Source organism: Bombina bombina, chromosome 2 (assembly GCF_027579735.1).
Source record: "Bombina bombina isolate aBomBom1 chromosome 2, aBomBom1.pri, whole genome shotgun sequence".
NCBI classification, from domain to species: Eukaryota; Metazoa; Chordata; class Amphibia; order Anura; family Bombinatoridae; genus Bombina; species Bombina bombina.
The window spans coordinates 441890021-441906565 of NC_069500.1; the positions used below are offsets into that span (position 1 = coordinate 441890021).

The 16545-nt window shown below is 38.3% G+C and overlaps 1 protein-coding gene and 1 long non-coding RNA gene across 2 annotated transcripts in view; one reads left to right on the plus strand and one right to left on the minus strand.

The window, feature by feature from the left end:
• Positions 1–6894: 6894 nt before the first annotated feature.
• On the minus strand, positions 6895–8566 carry LOC128649034 (uncharacterized). Its single transcript, XR_008400639.1, has 3 exons — positions 8507–8566; positions 8163–8228; positions 6895–6980 (listed from the first exon to the last, which is right to left on the minus strand). It is a non-coding gene; the product is annotated as an uncharacterized LOC128649034 (long non-coding RNA).
• Positions 8567–8708: 142 nt separating this feature from the next.
• The window catches only part of PRODH (proline dehydrogenase 1), a 432246-nt gene continuing 424409 nt past the window's right edge, over positions 8709–16545 (plus strand). Inside the window, exon 1 of the mRNA XM_053702069.1 lies at positions 8709–9168. Coding sequence (XP_053558044.1) covers positions 8827–9168 — 342 coding nt within the window. The 5' untranslated portion in view covers positions 8709–8826. The remainder of the gene's footprint in view (positions 9169–16545) is intronic.

Genomic DNA, 16545 nt, shown 5'->3' on the forward strand with positions numbered 1-16545 from the left:
AGCAAATAGTTGCTCCATATGCTCTGAAGGTCCTTGTTCATTGCAGGGAAAAACTGCCAGAAATTATCAGATCCTTAAAAACGATAAAAAAAATGTGACCTATGCATGGCATAAATTATTAAAAATATTAAACATTAATCCCAGGTATTCAAAATACTTGACAATAAGGGGGAATCCAGAGTTTATGCCGGCATCAGATTTTAAAGCATTTGAGTATTGGGAAACTAAGGGTCTAATGTATATATATCAGTTAAGAGATAATGAAACTAAAGGCTGTAGAACTTTCCAGGATGTAAAAAATGATATAGTCACAATGTTAAGATAGAAAAAATAGCAGCCAAAATCAGGTTGCTATTGGGAAAGACAGGGATTTCAGCACAACCTTTTTGAATTGCTAAGTAAGTATGTATAGACTACTCAAATCATTCACCCACTTGCAGGGCGTATAAATATTTACTACTTAAAGAAAAGACACATTGAACCAAATAAAATAGTACAAATAGGAGTAGTGCTTGAGACAGACATAACTGTCAATTTTATTAACGTATTAGGATTGCTGGATTAATATGAGTATGCTAGAAATGTAAACTGACAACACCTCCACTAGAGGATGGTTACGTTCTAGATGTAAAATCAGCCATCATAGTGACCCATGAGGATCTATGTCAGTAAAACCAAGCTGTATAAATGCCTAAGAAAGTTTAAAGTCAGCAATCAACGTATTTAAATAATGACCATCTATATCAATCATTATATATAAGAGCTATAAATAAACTCCTAGTATTGTGCACAATACACTGATCAGCAAACATATATACAATCATACACTGATATTCTGACAAGACAAAAGAGACTGTGGGGATGAAAGACAACTCCAGTTTGAGCGGACACCACCAATATAATGAGAGGTATCTGGTGTCATGAAATAAAGTATCTGGATCTATACTTAGCAGCCCCAAATCGAGTCTAAAAGAAAGCCCTATCTGTCCTCTAAAAAACAATATATAATTAGTGTGGGTGCACTTAATGTGAAAGGGTTAAATTATGGTTAAACAGACGTGGCTGAAATTCAAGGTTTTGTTTAAGTTCTGAACTTGGACAATTTCCTATGTCATGAAAGGGTTAAATATATATATAGGTTTCATGGGTAAATAAAACAATAAAAATAAAACAAAAACAAAGGCTCTATTTCTGTTTAACCCTTTAGTGAAAAAAACTTTTTTTTAAAATTACCAATTACCAGGGCTATTTTTACATTTCTATGGTGTTTGTGTTTAGCTGTAATTTTCCTCTTTTTTTTTTTTCAAAATTAACGATAGTTACATTGTAACACTGATATCTGTCAGGAATCCCAGAATAAGCCTTCACATATATATATATATATATATATACAGGGAGTGCAGAATTATTAGGCAAATGAGTATTTTGACCACATCATCCTCTTTATGCATGTTGTCTTACTCCAAGCTGTATAGGCTCGAAAGCCTACTACCAATTAAGCATATTAGGTGATGTGCATCTCTGTAATGAGAAGGGGTGTGGTCTAATGACATCAACACCCTATATCAGGTGTGCATAATTATTAGGCAACTTCCTTTCCTTTGGCAAAATGGGTCAAAAGAAGGACTTGACAGGCTCAGAAAAGTCAAAAATAGTGAGATATCTTGCAGAGGGATGCAGCACTCTTAAAATTGAAAGCTTCTGAAGCGTGATCATCGAACAATCAAGCGTTTCATTCAAAATAGTTAACAGGGTCGCAAGAAGCGTGTGGAAAAACCAAGGCGCAAAATAACTGCCCATGAACTGAGAAAAGTCAAGCGTGCAGCTGCCAAGATGCCACTTGCCACCAGTTTGGCCATATTTCAGAGCTGCAACATCACTGGAGTGCCCAAAAGCACAAGGTGTGCAATACTCAGAGACATGGCCAAGGTAAGAAAGGCTGAAAGACGACCACCACTGAACAAGACACACAAGCTGAAACGTCAAGACTGGGCCAAGAAATATCTCAAGACTGATTTTTCTAAGGTTTTATGGACTGATGAAATGAGAGTGAGTCTTGATGGGCCAGATGGATGGGCCCGTGGCTGGATTGGTAAAGGGCAGACAGCTCCAGTCCGACTCAGACGCCAGCAAGGTGGAGGTGGAGTACTGGTTTGGGCTGGTATCATCAAAGATGAGCTTGTGGGGCCTTTTCGGGTTGAGGATGGAGTCAAGCTCAACTCCCAGTCCTACTGCCAGTTTCTGGAAGACACCTTCTTCAAGCAGTGGTACAGGAAGAAGTCTGCATCCTTCAAGAAAAACATGATTTTCATGCAGGACAATGCTCCATCACACGCGTCCAAGTACTCCACAGTGTGGCTGGCAAGAAAGGGTATAAAAGAAGAAAATCTAATGACATGGCCTCCTTGTTCACCTGACCTGAACCCCATTGAGAACCTGTGGTCCATCATCAAATGTGAGATTTACAAGGAGGGAAAACAGTACACCTCTCTGAACAGTGTCTGGGAGGCTGTGGTTGCTGCTGCACGCAATGTTGATGGTGAACAGATCAAAACACTGACAGAATCCATGGATGGCAGGCTTTTGAGTGTCCTTGCAAAGAAAGGTGGCTATATTGGTCACTGATTTGTTTTTGTTTTGTTTTTGAATGTCAGAAATGTATATTTGTGAATGTTGAGATGTTATATTGGTTTCACTGGTAAAAATAAATAATTGAAATGGGTATATATTTGTTTTTTGTTAAGTTGCCTAATAATTATGCACAGTAATAGTCACCTGCACACACAGATATCCCCCTAAAATAGCTATAACTAAAAACAAACTAAAAACTACTTCCAAAACTATTCAGCTTTGATATTAATGAGTTTTTTTTGGGTTCATTGAGAGCATGGTTGTTGTTCAATAATAAAATTAATCCTCAAAAATACAACTTGCCTAATAATTCTGCACTCCCTGTATATATATATATATATATATATATATATATATATATATATATATATATATATATTTTAGTAGACAACCCAAAGTATTGATCTAGGCCCATTTTGGTATATTTCATGCCACCATTTTAACCCCAAATGCGTTCAAATAAAAAAAAACTTTAACTTTTTCACAAACTTTAGGTTTCTCACTGAAATTATTTACAAACAGCTTGTACAATTATGTCACAAATGGTTGTAAATGCTTCTCTGGGATCCCCTTTGCTCAGAAATAGGAGACATATATGGCTTTGGCATTGCATTTTGGTAATTAGGCCTCTAAATGCAGTTGCGCACCACACTTGTATTATGCCCAGCAGTGAAGGGGTTAATTGGGTAGCTTGTGGGGTTAATTAGCTTTAATCCCACCCCCTGATCCCTCTTAAACAGCTCTCTTCCCTCCCCCACCCCCCAAAGGTCACCCCCATGATCCATCTTAAGTACTGGCAGAAAGTCTGCAGTACTAAAATAAAAGGCTTTTTTTATATAGTTTCAGCAGTGCAGGATCCCCCCTTACACCCCAACCTCCCTGACACAAACAGCTCTCTAACCCTCCCCCCTCTACCATCTTAGGTACTGGCAGCTGTCTGCCAGTACCCAATTTGCAGTAAAATGATGCTTATTTAAAAAAATAAAAATATTATACAATTTTTTTACGTAGTGTAGCTGCCCCCCTTTCAGATCCCTTTCCCAAATCTTATTGCCCTTTCCCTCCTTTCAACATACTAAAAATTTGCCATAGCGGTCCCTCAGCGATGGGCCGCCCACCCGCCCCCCTCCTATCCCTCCCACGCCACCAACAATTAGCACCATCACTTGTTGATGCAGATCGGTTGCTTACCACCCTGAAAGCGGCTGGAAGTGATCATGATCGCTTCCATCGCTTGAAACCCCTGAAACCCATGAGGACGTGCCAGGCACGTCCTTGGTCATTAACTACCGTTTTTTGTAGGACGTGCCTGGCAGGTCCTCGGTCGTTAAAGTGAAGGTAAAGTTATCATGTAACGATGTTTGCAAATGTAAATAGTAAAAAAAATAAGGGTAGTTTAATTCATCAATTTTGTTAGAACGCAATATTTACCAATTTATCAGCGTTTTTAATCTTCAAACTACTCGTTCTGCAATCTGCCCGTTTTTCTTTTTTTTTTTCATAGCCAGGTCACGTTTTTCTAGTACCCAATCATATGTCTGGCCATTAGGCGGCCGTCATTTTACGTCACTTCAGTAGTATTAATAGTGCGCATGCGTTACCTACACATCCTGTATCTTGGAAGCCGTGCTCGTGATAGTTTTTATTCGCGCAGGCGCAATTAGAGATTACGGCAACATGTGCGCATGCGCAAGCCTTCAGATTATCGCGAACGCGCATTTGCAATACGTATAGAGCGGGTGGGAACGCTCTATACGTAATACTGAAAGAAACCAGGAACTAGATGGAGGGAGGAGCTATAAGCGCCCAAACACGTTGATAAAAAGTATTTATTTTATATTTCTATGTATACATATATGGGTTAAAAACTTAGCAATCTTGGTATATATCAACTAAATAACATAATACTTCTTTCAATTGCGCAAAACTTTACCTTCACTTTAAGGGGTTAAACAGTAATAGCGAAAATGCTAAAAAAATTCTCTGGTAGTTTGGGCAAGTTTTTCTATAAAATTCTCAGTAGGGAAGAGGTTAATTTATTTAAAGTGACATACCCAGCCATAAATTAAATATACACCAGTGCATTCTACTTATTGCATTTTTTACAATACACTTAGATTAGCAAAAATGCTTTTAGTAAAATCTATTGATGGTTATAGCAGAGTTTTTACTATGCATGTGATATGAAGCATATCTAAATATGATTTGTGTACCAGCATTTTGAATAGTGTCTGTGTTCAGAGAACTGGTGGTCACTTATATAGTGTTGGTAGTGACTCCATTTACATGAAACAAGACACAACCAGTTCTCTGAGCAGAAACACTGTTTAAAATGCTAGTGCATTAAGGGTATTTAGTTATGCTTCACATGCACAGTAAAAAGGCTACGCTAAAATCAGTAATATATTTTACTGGAAGCCTTTGTGCTAATACATATTGCAAAAATGCTTCTATTTAAAAGTGAAATGTATTTATTTTTATTGCAATTTTGGCTGGAAAGTCCCTTTAAAGTGAAGGTAAACTTTGATGAGTGAAAGCCCGTTTTTTAAAAATACTATTAAAAACAAAGTCACTTTCATTCATCAAAGTTTAGATAGCACCCGTTTTTATTAAAAACTTACCTTTGTACTTTTCAGAGCCAGAGCAGCTTCCCCCACATGGAGATCCTTTCTTCACACGTCATCTCATCAATAACTAATCTGGCTTCCTCCAATCATGGCTTTCCCCTCAGGGTAGTCATTGCCTGAGGCCATGCCGTGATTGGAGGAAGCCGGATTAGTCATTGATGACGTGTGAAGAGAGGATCTCCATGTGGGGGAACTGCTCTGGCTGTGAAAAGAACAAGGGTAAGTTTTTTAATCAAAATGGCTGCTTTCTAAACTTTGATGAATGAAAGTGGCCGTTTTTAATAGTATTTTTAAAAAACGGGCTTTCATTCATCAAAGTTTACCTTCACTTTAACCCTTTGATGACAGAGTTAATTTGTCTATATTGGAACAACGTTCCGATGTAAACAAATTGAAATCCTGCGATCGTGCACGCGATCTCAAGATTTCAATAATGGGATCGGGTCAGGGAGGCGTCCCTGTGACGCTAGGCACGCCCTCCAGATCGCGATCACATCATCTGAAGCACAGTTGGCTTTAGGACAGCCAATGGTTATGACGTTCTATTTCGTCGTAACGGCACTAAAGTCCAGTGTAATTACGATGCAGTGGCGTATTTAGGTTTTGTGCTGCCCTAGGCACTTAAAATTCTGCTGCCCCCCAACCCCCTCTAAGTTTTAGGCTGTTTTTCGGCCATAATAGTTTTTGGTCATGGTGTAATTTGAATATATATATATATATATATATATATATATATATATATATATATATATATAAACACACAACCCCTCTCCCTCACACACACAGCCCTCTCCCCCCCACACACAGCCCCTCTCCCCCCCCCCCCACACACACATACATATATACACTCATACAAAAAATTCTCCATGAATACTCCTAATAGCTATTTTGCAAAAATACTTCCACATGACTGGCTTGTTCCCAACATACAGATTTAAATCATTTTGAGTAAGGGGCTAACTTGCATATACACAACCAGATTCCACCTCTCAAAAAGATAAAAAATTTAAATTTCCACAAAACATGTCAGGGTCTATAGATAATTTACACCCAACAAAGATTTTTTTTCTCCATATAAAACACATTTAATAAGAGATTTTGATTCTTTAAAGTAAGACACACCCCTTCCTGGAAATCCAAACAGTTCCAACAAATGTAAATAAAGAACATTTTATGGTGTAAGCACTGCCACTGCATACATGAACAGTTTATCTGGGGGACTGTGAATGCCTAGTATGCATTTATCAGCACCTGGAGGTGCATTTATGTTGTAAGGTCTGAGTCACTGAGTGTCTTTACTGCGGATTCAATTCAACAGTGGTTTCAGTGAGGGCGGGGACTGGACTCCTTCCCTGCTGCTCTCTCCATGATACGTTCCTCATTACTGGATGGATCTCTAAACGTTTATTAAGTCTTTCAGAGTGTGCAGGGCCAAACGGTGTTGATGTAATCTGTAACAACTGCTTCGGCACCGCTTGGCCCTGCACACTCTGAAAGATAAAGTTTAAAGACCCAGTAATGAGGAATGATTATGTACTACTATGAAGGAGGCCAGCTTAGCGAACAGTTTGTCAAGTACCGGTCCGCACTGCACATTGGAATCTCTGTCACGCATCCAGCCTGCTTCTGTGTCCCCATTTACATCACTGCTGCCAGCACTGAGCTAAAGTGTTTATGACCTCTCTCTCAGTCATTTTCCTCTCTGTTCTTCTGCTCACAGCCCTGCGGTAAAAACATCAGAAAGGACTGTGAGCAGAAGAACAGAGAGGAAAAGACTGCAATGAGCGCTATCAAGTGTCTGAGAATGCGCTGACAGCCTGACACTAGTAGTGTAACACACGCACCCCTCCCCTGATGGAGCCTTTCCTTGCATGATCACTAGTAAAAAGGGCCTCCGGCATACCTTACTTTCCTGTTCCCCATCTCTCTGGTGTTGCACTGCCGCCAGCCTGATATTCTTGTGACTACTCAGTCTCACCTCCGTTGCCGCCTGGCCTGGGAGATCACGTGCGCATGTGCGTGACTCCCGGGCTCAAGCCCTGATGTGCGGCAGATAGGGGAAGCAGGCTGGTTGACCCGTGAACGCCCGCTCAAAGTTAAAAAAATATTTTTTTTCAAAGCAGTTAGCTGTTAGCAGCGTTACTTAGTGCAGTGTGGTCACTGTGGTGTGGACAAGTGCCGCCCCCCCAAAATCCGTCGCCCTAGGCACCGGCCTTGTTGGCCTCTCCGTTAATACGCCCCTGTTATGATGGAATAGAACGGCATAACGGCGTTAAAAGGTTAAAGAATTTAGTGAGAAAATAAAAAAGCAACAGATACATTAAAGGGTTGTTAAACCCCAAATTTTTATTTGAAAATTTAGATAGAGCATAGATTTTTAAACAACTTTCCAATTTACTTATACATTTTGCTTCATTCTGGTAGTATCCTTTGTTGAATGAGCAGCAATGTAATACTGGTAGCTAGCTGAACACATCAGTAAGCCAATGACAAGAGGCATATATGTGCAGCCACCAATACGCAGCTAGCTCCCAGTTCCTGGGCCTACCTAGGCATGGTTTTCAACAAAGGATACAAAGTGAGCTAAGCAAATTAGATAATAGAAGTAAATAGGAAAGTAATTTAAAATTGTTTGCTCTAACAGAATCATGATTACCGATTAGTTGTTGCAGCCCTACTAAAATATATGCTTTATATGAAAACTGAATCTAAAAAAACGTGTCTTGCATACCTAATTATGTATTGCTCACTAGCTGGCATTAACAACTCCCACATCTATTTTGTTGTGCAGTAAAAAGCCTTTAGAAGCTTGTACAACTCTCACTATGCAGAAACATTATTTTTCGGTGAAAAAAACAAAACACGGAATATATATATACATATATATATACATATACAATTTACCTCACCCCCCAAACAAGCTTTGCTGCTTCTGAGAAGTTCAAATGGCCTAAAGGAACACACTGATGTCTGAAACAAAGTAAAATATTTCAGTGAGCTGTGTAAAACCACAGTAATAATCCTTCCCCTTACAGATCTCATTCTTTTGCTATACTCCCTAGCTTGCCGTAAAACATGCGCATGCGCAGTTACCTACTCCTCAGCAGTGGCTGTATAGTACTAAATGTGCACAGAATATTGTGTTCAGCAAATAAGGCAGCTGATATACAAGTTTAGAAAAGAAAATGAGCAGCAACTATCTCTTCCTATTCCACAGACAGTAGCCTTGTTGAAGTATTTTATTTTACCTCGGCAACAAGCTGAGTTCTGCAACTGCAGCGAGTCCCAGTTTACAAAAATATAATGGCAATCCTTACTACACTCAGTGCTCCTTGACAAGTTTGTTTACTAGTGTTTAGGCATATACGTAGTGTTGCTTGTGGTTTCTCTTACATAAAATTAAGTAAACCAATCCGGTTTGGGGGTGTGTATTGCTCTGGAGGAAGAGCTTATCTGATTCCTGATTGAAACTAGCTAGTGAGGGAGAAGCCTCTACACACGCTTCTACTTTTTATTTTAACATCCTTGATCAGTTTAGATTTCACGTGTGCTTTGTTGGTAAACACATATGGCTTGCAGCAAACTATCCCCTCTCACCAGGATTTACCTGTGCATCAGAAGCAATGAACGTGGATTTATTAGGCTGAGATCCACTGCTGCTAAACCAAAAGTACAGACACAATCTGACCCCAAAGAGGAGCATGTTGGTGAGAAGTTGCTGCAGCTGGGATCCCAAGTATATCATGTGGAGAGAAGTGAACATCTTAATGAAAAACCCTGCCCTGCTACTACAATAAACTTTGCAAACACTGAGGAAGCTTATAAGAGTAAAACCACATTGGAACTACTGAGAAGTTCAATAGTATTATGGCTTTGCTCTGTTGATACACTTGTGGACAAGAATCAGCAGGTAAGATGCCAATAATAGAATAAAAAAGAGCTATGGCTCTTTCTAGAACGGGAAGTACAGCATAAGTGAAGGTGTGTCTCAAAAATAACCATCATCTCTTCTGGTTCTGAGATATCGACTTTCTGGTTCTGAGAGAAGTCACTACTTTTAAGCGCCCCTTTCACGCTAAAAGAAAGTTATATAAGAGCGTTTATAACTGGCTTAATATTCTTCGGCTTTGAATTTATATATATATATATATATATATATATATATATATATATATATATATATATATATATATATATATATATATATATATATATATTATATTATATTACATGAGTTAGTTCATTTTAATTATGGAACAATTATATCGTTTTACTTTGCAAACATATTGCCCACTACATTGATTTAGTACAGCCATTGCTACGAGGTGGTTTTAAAGTTTAAAAAACTGCCTAAATATGTGCAGTTCGGATTCATTGTAAGTTACAAACTTAGTTCTATAATTGCAGGAGGGATGCCTAACCTATAATATGCAGTATATATATATATATATATATATAGTGTGTGTAAATAAATATGTTTATGAAAAATACAAATTTAACATAGAATAACACAAATTTTCATTGTAATGGGGCATTAATTTCATCTTTATTTGTTGCATGTAAAAGAGTTTTTATTTAATTGTATTGGTTACGTTACTACTTTCCATGGGTTTATTAGCTAGTAAACAGCCTGGCCCTAAGTGACGAGTTGCCTACAAGCACACTTTTCATATGTTGGTTTCGACTTCAGATGTAAACAACTTTTAAATTGATTTGAAAGCCATCATTTTTCTTTGTTGATTCAGATAGAGCATTGTTTCTCAACCCCAAGTACCCCCAACAGGCCAGGTTTCCATTATAGCTGAACTAGTGCACAGGTTAAATAATCAGCAGCTGATGGGTGAGAGGTTAGTAACCATTGTATTACTGCTCAGCTGATTACTTCACCTGTGCACTGGTTCAGCTATAATGAAAACCTGGCCTGTTGGGGGTACTTGAGGACCACAGTTGAGACACTGAGAGAGAGCACTGGTTTTCATACCTGTCCTCAGGCCTCCCTACCAGGCCAGATTTTGAGGATATCTGAGCACAGGTGAAATAATCAGCTGACTAATAAACATGGTTATTTTACCTGCTCTCACCTAAGGTTATCCTGAAAATCTGAGCTGCTAAGGAAGCCTGAGGACAAGTTTGAAAACCATTGCGCGCTCTCACTGTTTTTCAAACTTGTCCTCAGGCCTCCCTGAAGGGCCAGATTTTGAGCACCAGTGAGAGAGAACATGCAAATTTAAAGGGATATGACGACACCCAATTGTTTTTCTTTCATGATTCGGATAGAGCATGCAGCTTTCTAATTTACTCCTAATATCAATTTTTTTCTTTGTATCTTTATTTGAAAAAGCAGAATCGGAAAGCGCTACCCAGGGTGCTGAACTAATAATGGGCCGGCTCCTAAGCATACATTCCTGCTTTTCAAATAAAGATACCAAAAGAACAAAGAAAACTTGATATCACTTTTAAACAACATTCTGATTTACTTCTGTTAAATGTTCTTTATTCTCTTGGTATGTTTTGTTGAAAAGCAGGGACGCATGCGTAGGAGACGGCCTGTTTCTGGAGCACTATATGGCAGCAGTTTTCCAAGAATGTTATCCATTTCAAAGAGCACTAGATGGCAGCACTATTTCCTGCCATATAATGCTCCAAATGCCTACCTAGGTATTTCTTCAGCACAGAAAGTCTGCCAGTATAAAAAGTTTTTTTTAAATTATATATTTTCTGCGGTGTGGGATCCCCCCCTTACCACCCAACCTCCCCTGAGCCCCCCCAAACATCTTTCTCTCTCTTTCTCTCTCTTTTTTTCTCTCTCTTTTTTTCTCTCTCTTTTTTTCTCTCTCTTTTTTTCTCTCTCTTTTTTTCTCTCTCTTTTTTTCTCTCTCTTTTTTTCTCTCTCTTTTTTTCTCTCTCTTTTTTTCTCTCTCTTTTTTTCTCTCTTTTTTTTTCTCTCTTTTTTTCTCTCTCTTTTTTTTCTCTCTCTTTTTTTTCTCTCTCTTTTTTTCTCTCTCTTTTTTTCTCTCTCTTTTTTTCTCTCTCTTTTTTTCTCTCTCTTTTTTTCTCTCTCTCTCTCGTCCACTGATGCCAATACAAACATTTAAGAATGCAAGCAATTGTGTTTAAAGGGCCATAATAGTAACAAAATGATATGCTGTTATTTTACAAATATCGACCCTGCTCTGCTGTTTGTTTAACCCCTGCAAAAGGTTTGAACAAATAGTAGAAGTTCCGCTTAGGACCTGCGGTGCACTGCTAGTCCTTAGCTGAACCAAACGTTCATCCAGTCAACAGTGCTAGTGGCACATCTGAGTTGCATTAGAGCATATCATATTTTCTCTATTATGTCTTTGTAAACTGACAAAATGTATTTTATTTTGGTCTAAAAGTAACTACTGTAAGCAGGTAAGCTATTGTCCGAAACTTAATTTTGTTACATATGCAAACTGCCTACAATGGACTGTATGTGTAAAAACAAACTGTGTGTGTATATGTGTGTGTGTATATATATATTACACACACACACACACACACACACACACACACACACACACACACTGTACAAAAGAAGTGAATACATCCCTGTGCATAATCACTAAAAGTGATTGTAAAGTTTTGCGTTCGCATCAACACTATAATTATTCGAGCCACTTTATTCTTAAAATTATTAACGTTTAGTGATTGGAAATAGTGGCCTTCCTCCGGCCGCATTTTTTTTTCTTTTAATGACTTATCCGGCTTCAGCCAATCATTGCTTGCCCCCTTTGCTGTCCAAGTTGTGGGGCTTGCAACGATTGGCTGCCGCGCGGATTTGGCATACAAAAAAGTAGAGTATGAGATGCGAGTGGAGGGGCACGCAAAACTTTACAATCACTTTTTTAAATATCAAATTATATAAAATTGTATCACCTCTTAATATTCACATTATTTCTAAGTTGACAAGTAGAGTATTTCAAAATCCAAACTAATCCAGATCCAAAACAAAAACTTTGGGGTCTGTATTTCAATATAGTCTTTCTAAAGTAGAAACTCGGTGCAACAAAAATAAATTCACCTGCTATCACTGACACACAAGTTAGATAATTGAAACAAAATTGAGTACACGTGTGATTTCCAATTAGCCTAATTGCATGAACATGGTTTTTAAATCTGTGAGCACTGGAAAGCTATGGGCTGTTTCTAGCTGCATGTTTGCATCATAGCTTCGCACTGAAAAGAATTGCCAGACTTATTGAAAATCTGATTCTGAGGCTTCATAAAGATGGAAAAGGGGACAGAAAGAACGGTGACCCCAAGGCAGAACATGTTATGGTATGCCATTGCACAAAATGCAGCATGTCTGCAGAAAGATCAGGCAGAAAACCTGTTGGCGCTTCCCCTTTGCAATGCTTCTCCACATCACACTGTTCTCTTTAAACAGTGCTGTGCTCTGGCTGCACTGTGTAAGTTTTCCTAAACACAGTGCAGCCAGAGTGAAGTGCTGTTTGAAGAGAACAGTCAAATACAGAGCAGGGCAGCAAAGCAGAAGTGTATTGATTGATGACCGTTAATACTTTATTGTAACTGCCTAATTTAAAATTTAATTTCAAATTGACCTGCAGAAAAAATGTTCACTAAAAAAGTCTTATTGCAGAAAGTGAAAAAAAAGTTCTGTCTCTGGGATCGGTGACCAAATAAAAATGTAGTCAAAACACAGTTGCAGCAGTTATCAAAAGGTATAACAAACAGATTTTGTAGGGAGAAAGCGCTCTCCTGATCTACACATAAAGTTTAGCTTCATCCAGTAGTTTGCGGCACAATGGAGAGTGGGTGTAGCTGTGTCCTTCAGGTGCTGAGTAATCAATGCTGCAACAGGTGTGTCTACTCCACACACGATCAAATAACAAGTATCCAAGAAGTAGTGCGCACTGGCACTTGACAAAGGAAAGTTCACAGAAAGTTAAAAATCTTCAAAATGTATTATCCAAGATTAAAAACATAAGAGGTTAAGCGATATTGCTCAGGGGTGTACACACTTCTGATATATATATATATATATATATATATATATATATATATATATATATATATATATATATATATATATATATGTTAGAGAATACCCTTTGTCCAGCACACACTCATATACCAATTTATGCAACAACCCACAGATTACATATGCATTCAATCAAAGGATGCAGACAAGGGCAGTATGCATTTGCAGAAAAATGTATTAATTATTACTAAACATTACTGCTTATTAGCATTGTCCATATGCACAATCAAATATTGATTCTACTGCATAACAAAACCTAATAAGTCCATGAAATATTAACAAGAACAAACTGCGCTTCTGTCAGAATTTGTAAGGTCCGGTATTCAGTGGCTGTAAATCTTCGCATGCAAGTAACAATTGTTAGTTTACGATGTCAGCAAACAAAAGCAGAAGCTAGATGATTAGTTGCCAAGTTATATATCGACATAAGCAATATTTAGATTGTTAGATGCAGGATAGCCAGTCCGTTAATTAACAGAGACCAAAGCACAGTCCGTTCTGGTGGGGCGGTACTTCCCCGTACCTTCACAGTGGATAAATAACAGCTCACCTTAATCTCAGCAGGCATCCAGTTTAAGAGACACTAAGGGGGGTCCCCCATAAAATTAAAGGATACATAACTTGTAGAACCATGGGTGTAGTCTATGTTCTTTCATGTTCATGTCCAAGGCAATACGTGGGTAAAACCTACCGTGAGTTCAAAGAAAGGATGAAGGAACATAGACGGGACATCCTAAAAAAACGCATTAAAACCAGTGGAATTGCACGTCATTTCTTGGAATTCCATAATAGTGAGGTTACAAACTTACGTTATATGGGTTTAGAAAGAGTTAGTATTTCTGAAAGGAGTGGTGATTGGGATAATGCCCTTCTAAAAGAGGAATGTAAGTGGATCTTCAACTTGGATACAGTACAACCTAATGGCCTTAATGAAGAGCTGAATTATGCTCCATTTTTGTAACTTTTGAAGATGGCCTGTGTACCCTCAATCCACTTAAATTCCTCTAAGCTATACCAATGTATTTTCTCCCCTGCAATACATAGGGTACTACTTAATGCCATAAATCTGGAATCTAAATGTATAGCATGTCTAAATTTTTGACTAGGTCTAATTAGCACCAACGAATACTGTTTGAATTATAACCGTTATGATATATTGTTTCCTTTTTGAAGCAAGTATAAATGATGTTTATAGTAATTCAATCACTGTGTGATTGCTTTTTTATTAATCCTGAGACTGGCCATAGTATGCATTATTCATTTACTGTGAAATTGTGAGAAAATTGTATATAACACCTAATGGGTTAATCATTTCACCTGGCAACCGGATATAAAGTTTATCGATGTCACGCAATAATCATATGCCTGATGAAGCCCAATAGGATTTGAGGTTTGGGTGAAACATGTGTCGCTTGTTTGTCCACGCCCACAGGAGCTCCATGAGCGTGGTGAATTGTTTGGTGGAAGAGCGGTTTACCCCCAAGAAGATTTGGCGTTCCCTAGACCTGGTTTCTAGGAGGATACAGCAAAGGCAGTGGTCAGCTCACCTGTGGAACTTATTTGCCTGAAGCAGCACCGCAAATTTTGCCCCGACCAAGCAGGGTTTGTGTTCTATTAACGCCTGCAGCGGAGGTAAGCGGATGAATGGTTCTTAAACTGGATGCCTGATGAGATTAAGGTGAGCTGTTATTTATCCACTGTGAAGGTACGGGGAAGTACCGCCCCACCAGAATGGACTGTGCTTTGGTCTCTGTTAATTAACGGACTGGCTATCCTGCATCTAACAATCTAAATATTGCTTATGTCGATATATAACTTGGCAACTAATCATCTAGCTTCTGCTTTTGCTTTTGTTTGCTGACATCGTAAACTAACAATTGTTACTTGCATGCGAAGATTTACAGCCACTGAATACCGGACCTTACAAATTCTGACAGAAGCGCAGTTTGTTCTTGTTAATATTTCATGGACTTATTAGGTTTTGTTATGCAGTAGAATCAATATTTGATTGTGCATATGGACAATGCTAATAAGCAGTAATGTTTAGTAATAATTAATACATTTTTCTGCAAATGCATACTGCCCTTGTCTGCATCCTTTGATTGAATGCATATGTAATCTGTGGGTTGTTGCATAAATTGGTATATGAGTGTGTGCTGGACAAAGGGTATTCTCTAACACTTTCTTTTTATTTATTAATTTGACTCATTACCCCCGTGCACCGGAGCTGCAATCATCATTTTTTGCATCTCTGTTACTCAACCACATAACGATTTCTCACATACAGCTATCTATATCACAGAAGTGTGTACACCCCTGGGCAATATCACTTAAATATCAAATTATTCAAAATTGTATCACCTCTCAATAATTGTTTTATTTCTAAGTTGACAAGTAGAATATTTCCTATTATAAACAATCAAAAACAAATACTTTACAAAGATGATATTGAAAATACAGGCCCCAAAGTAGAAACTTAATGAAACAAAAGTGAATACACCTGTGGTCACTGACACCCAAGTTAGATCAAAGAAACAAAATTGAGTACACCTATGATTTCCAATTAGCCTAATTGTATGAGCATAATTACCAGAACAGTCTAATTTTTTGACCAATGGGCTGTGTTTATCTGGAAGTCTGCATCATGTCTCCACATGGAAAAGAATTGCCAGAGGAATTGAACAATCTGATTGTGAGACTTCACAAAGATGGAAAAGGATACAGGAAGATTGGTGACCAACTAAAAATCAGTCAAAACGCAGTTGCAGCAGTAGTCAGGAGGTATAGATCGAGACACAGTGCCAAAAATCAGAGCCACAGTGGCTGTCCTCCTAAAATGACGCCATAGACAGTGCGCTACTTGCACAATCTAGCTCTGAAAAACAGGCAAGTGCTTCAGATTTGGCTCAAGGATTATTGCCAGAAATTGGAGTTTCTGTGACAGCTCAGATAGTGCTAAAGACATTGCATAATGTCAACGTCTATGGACAGTATCCAAGGAAAAAACCTTTGCAAGATTAAACTTAGCAAAACAACATGAAAATCCTGATGAATACTAGGAGCACATTATTTGGTAAGATGGCCACGACAAAGATATAATTTTTTTGTCTCAGATGGGGTGTAGCATGTTTGGTGTGAACCTGGTCAGGTTATTACAGTGAATGCATACTCCCAACAGTGAATCATGGAGGTGGGAGTGTGACGATATGGGGCTGCATGACTGCAAAAGGTGTTGGGGAGATGACATTTATAGATGGCACT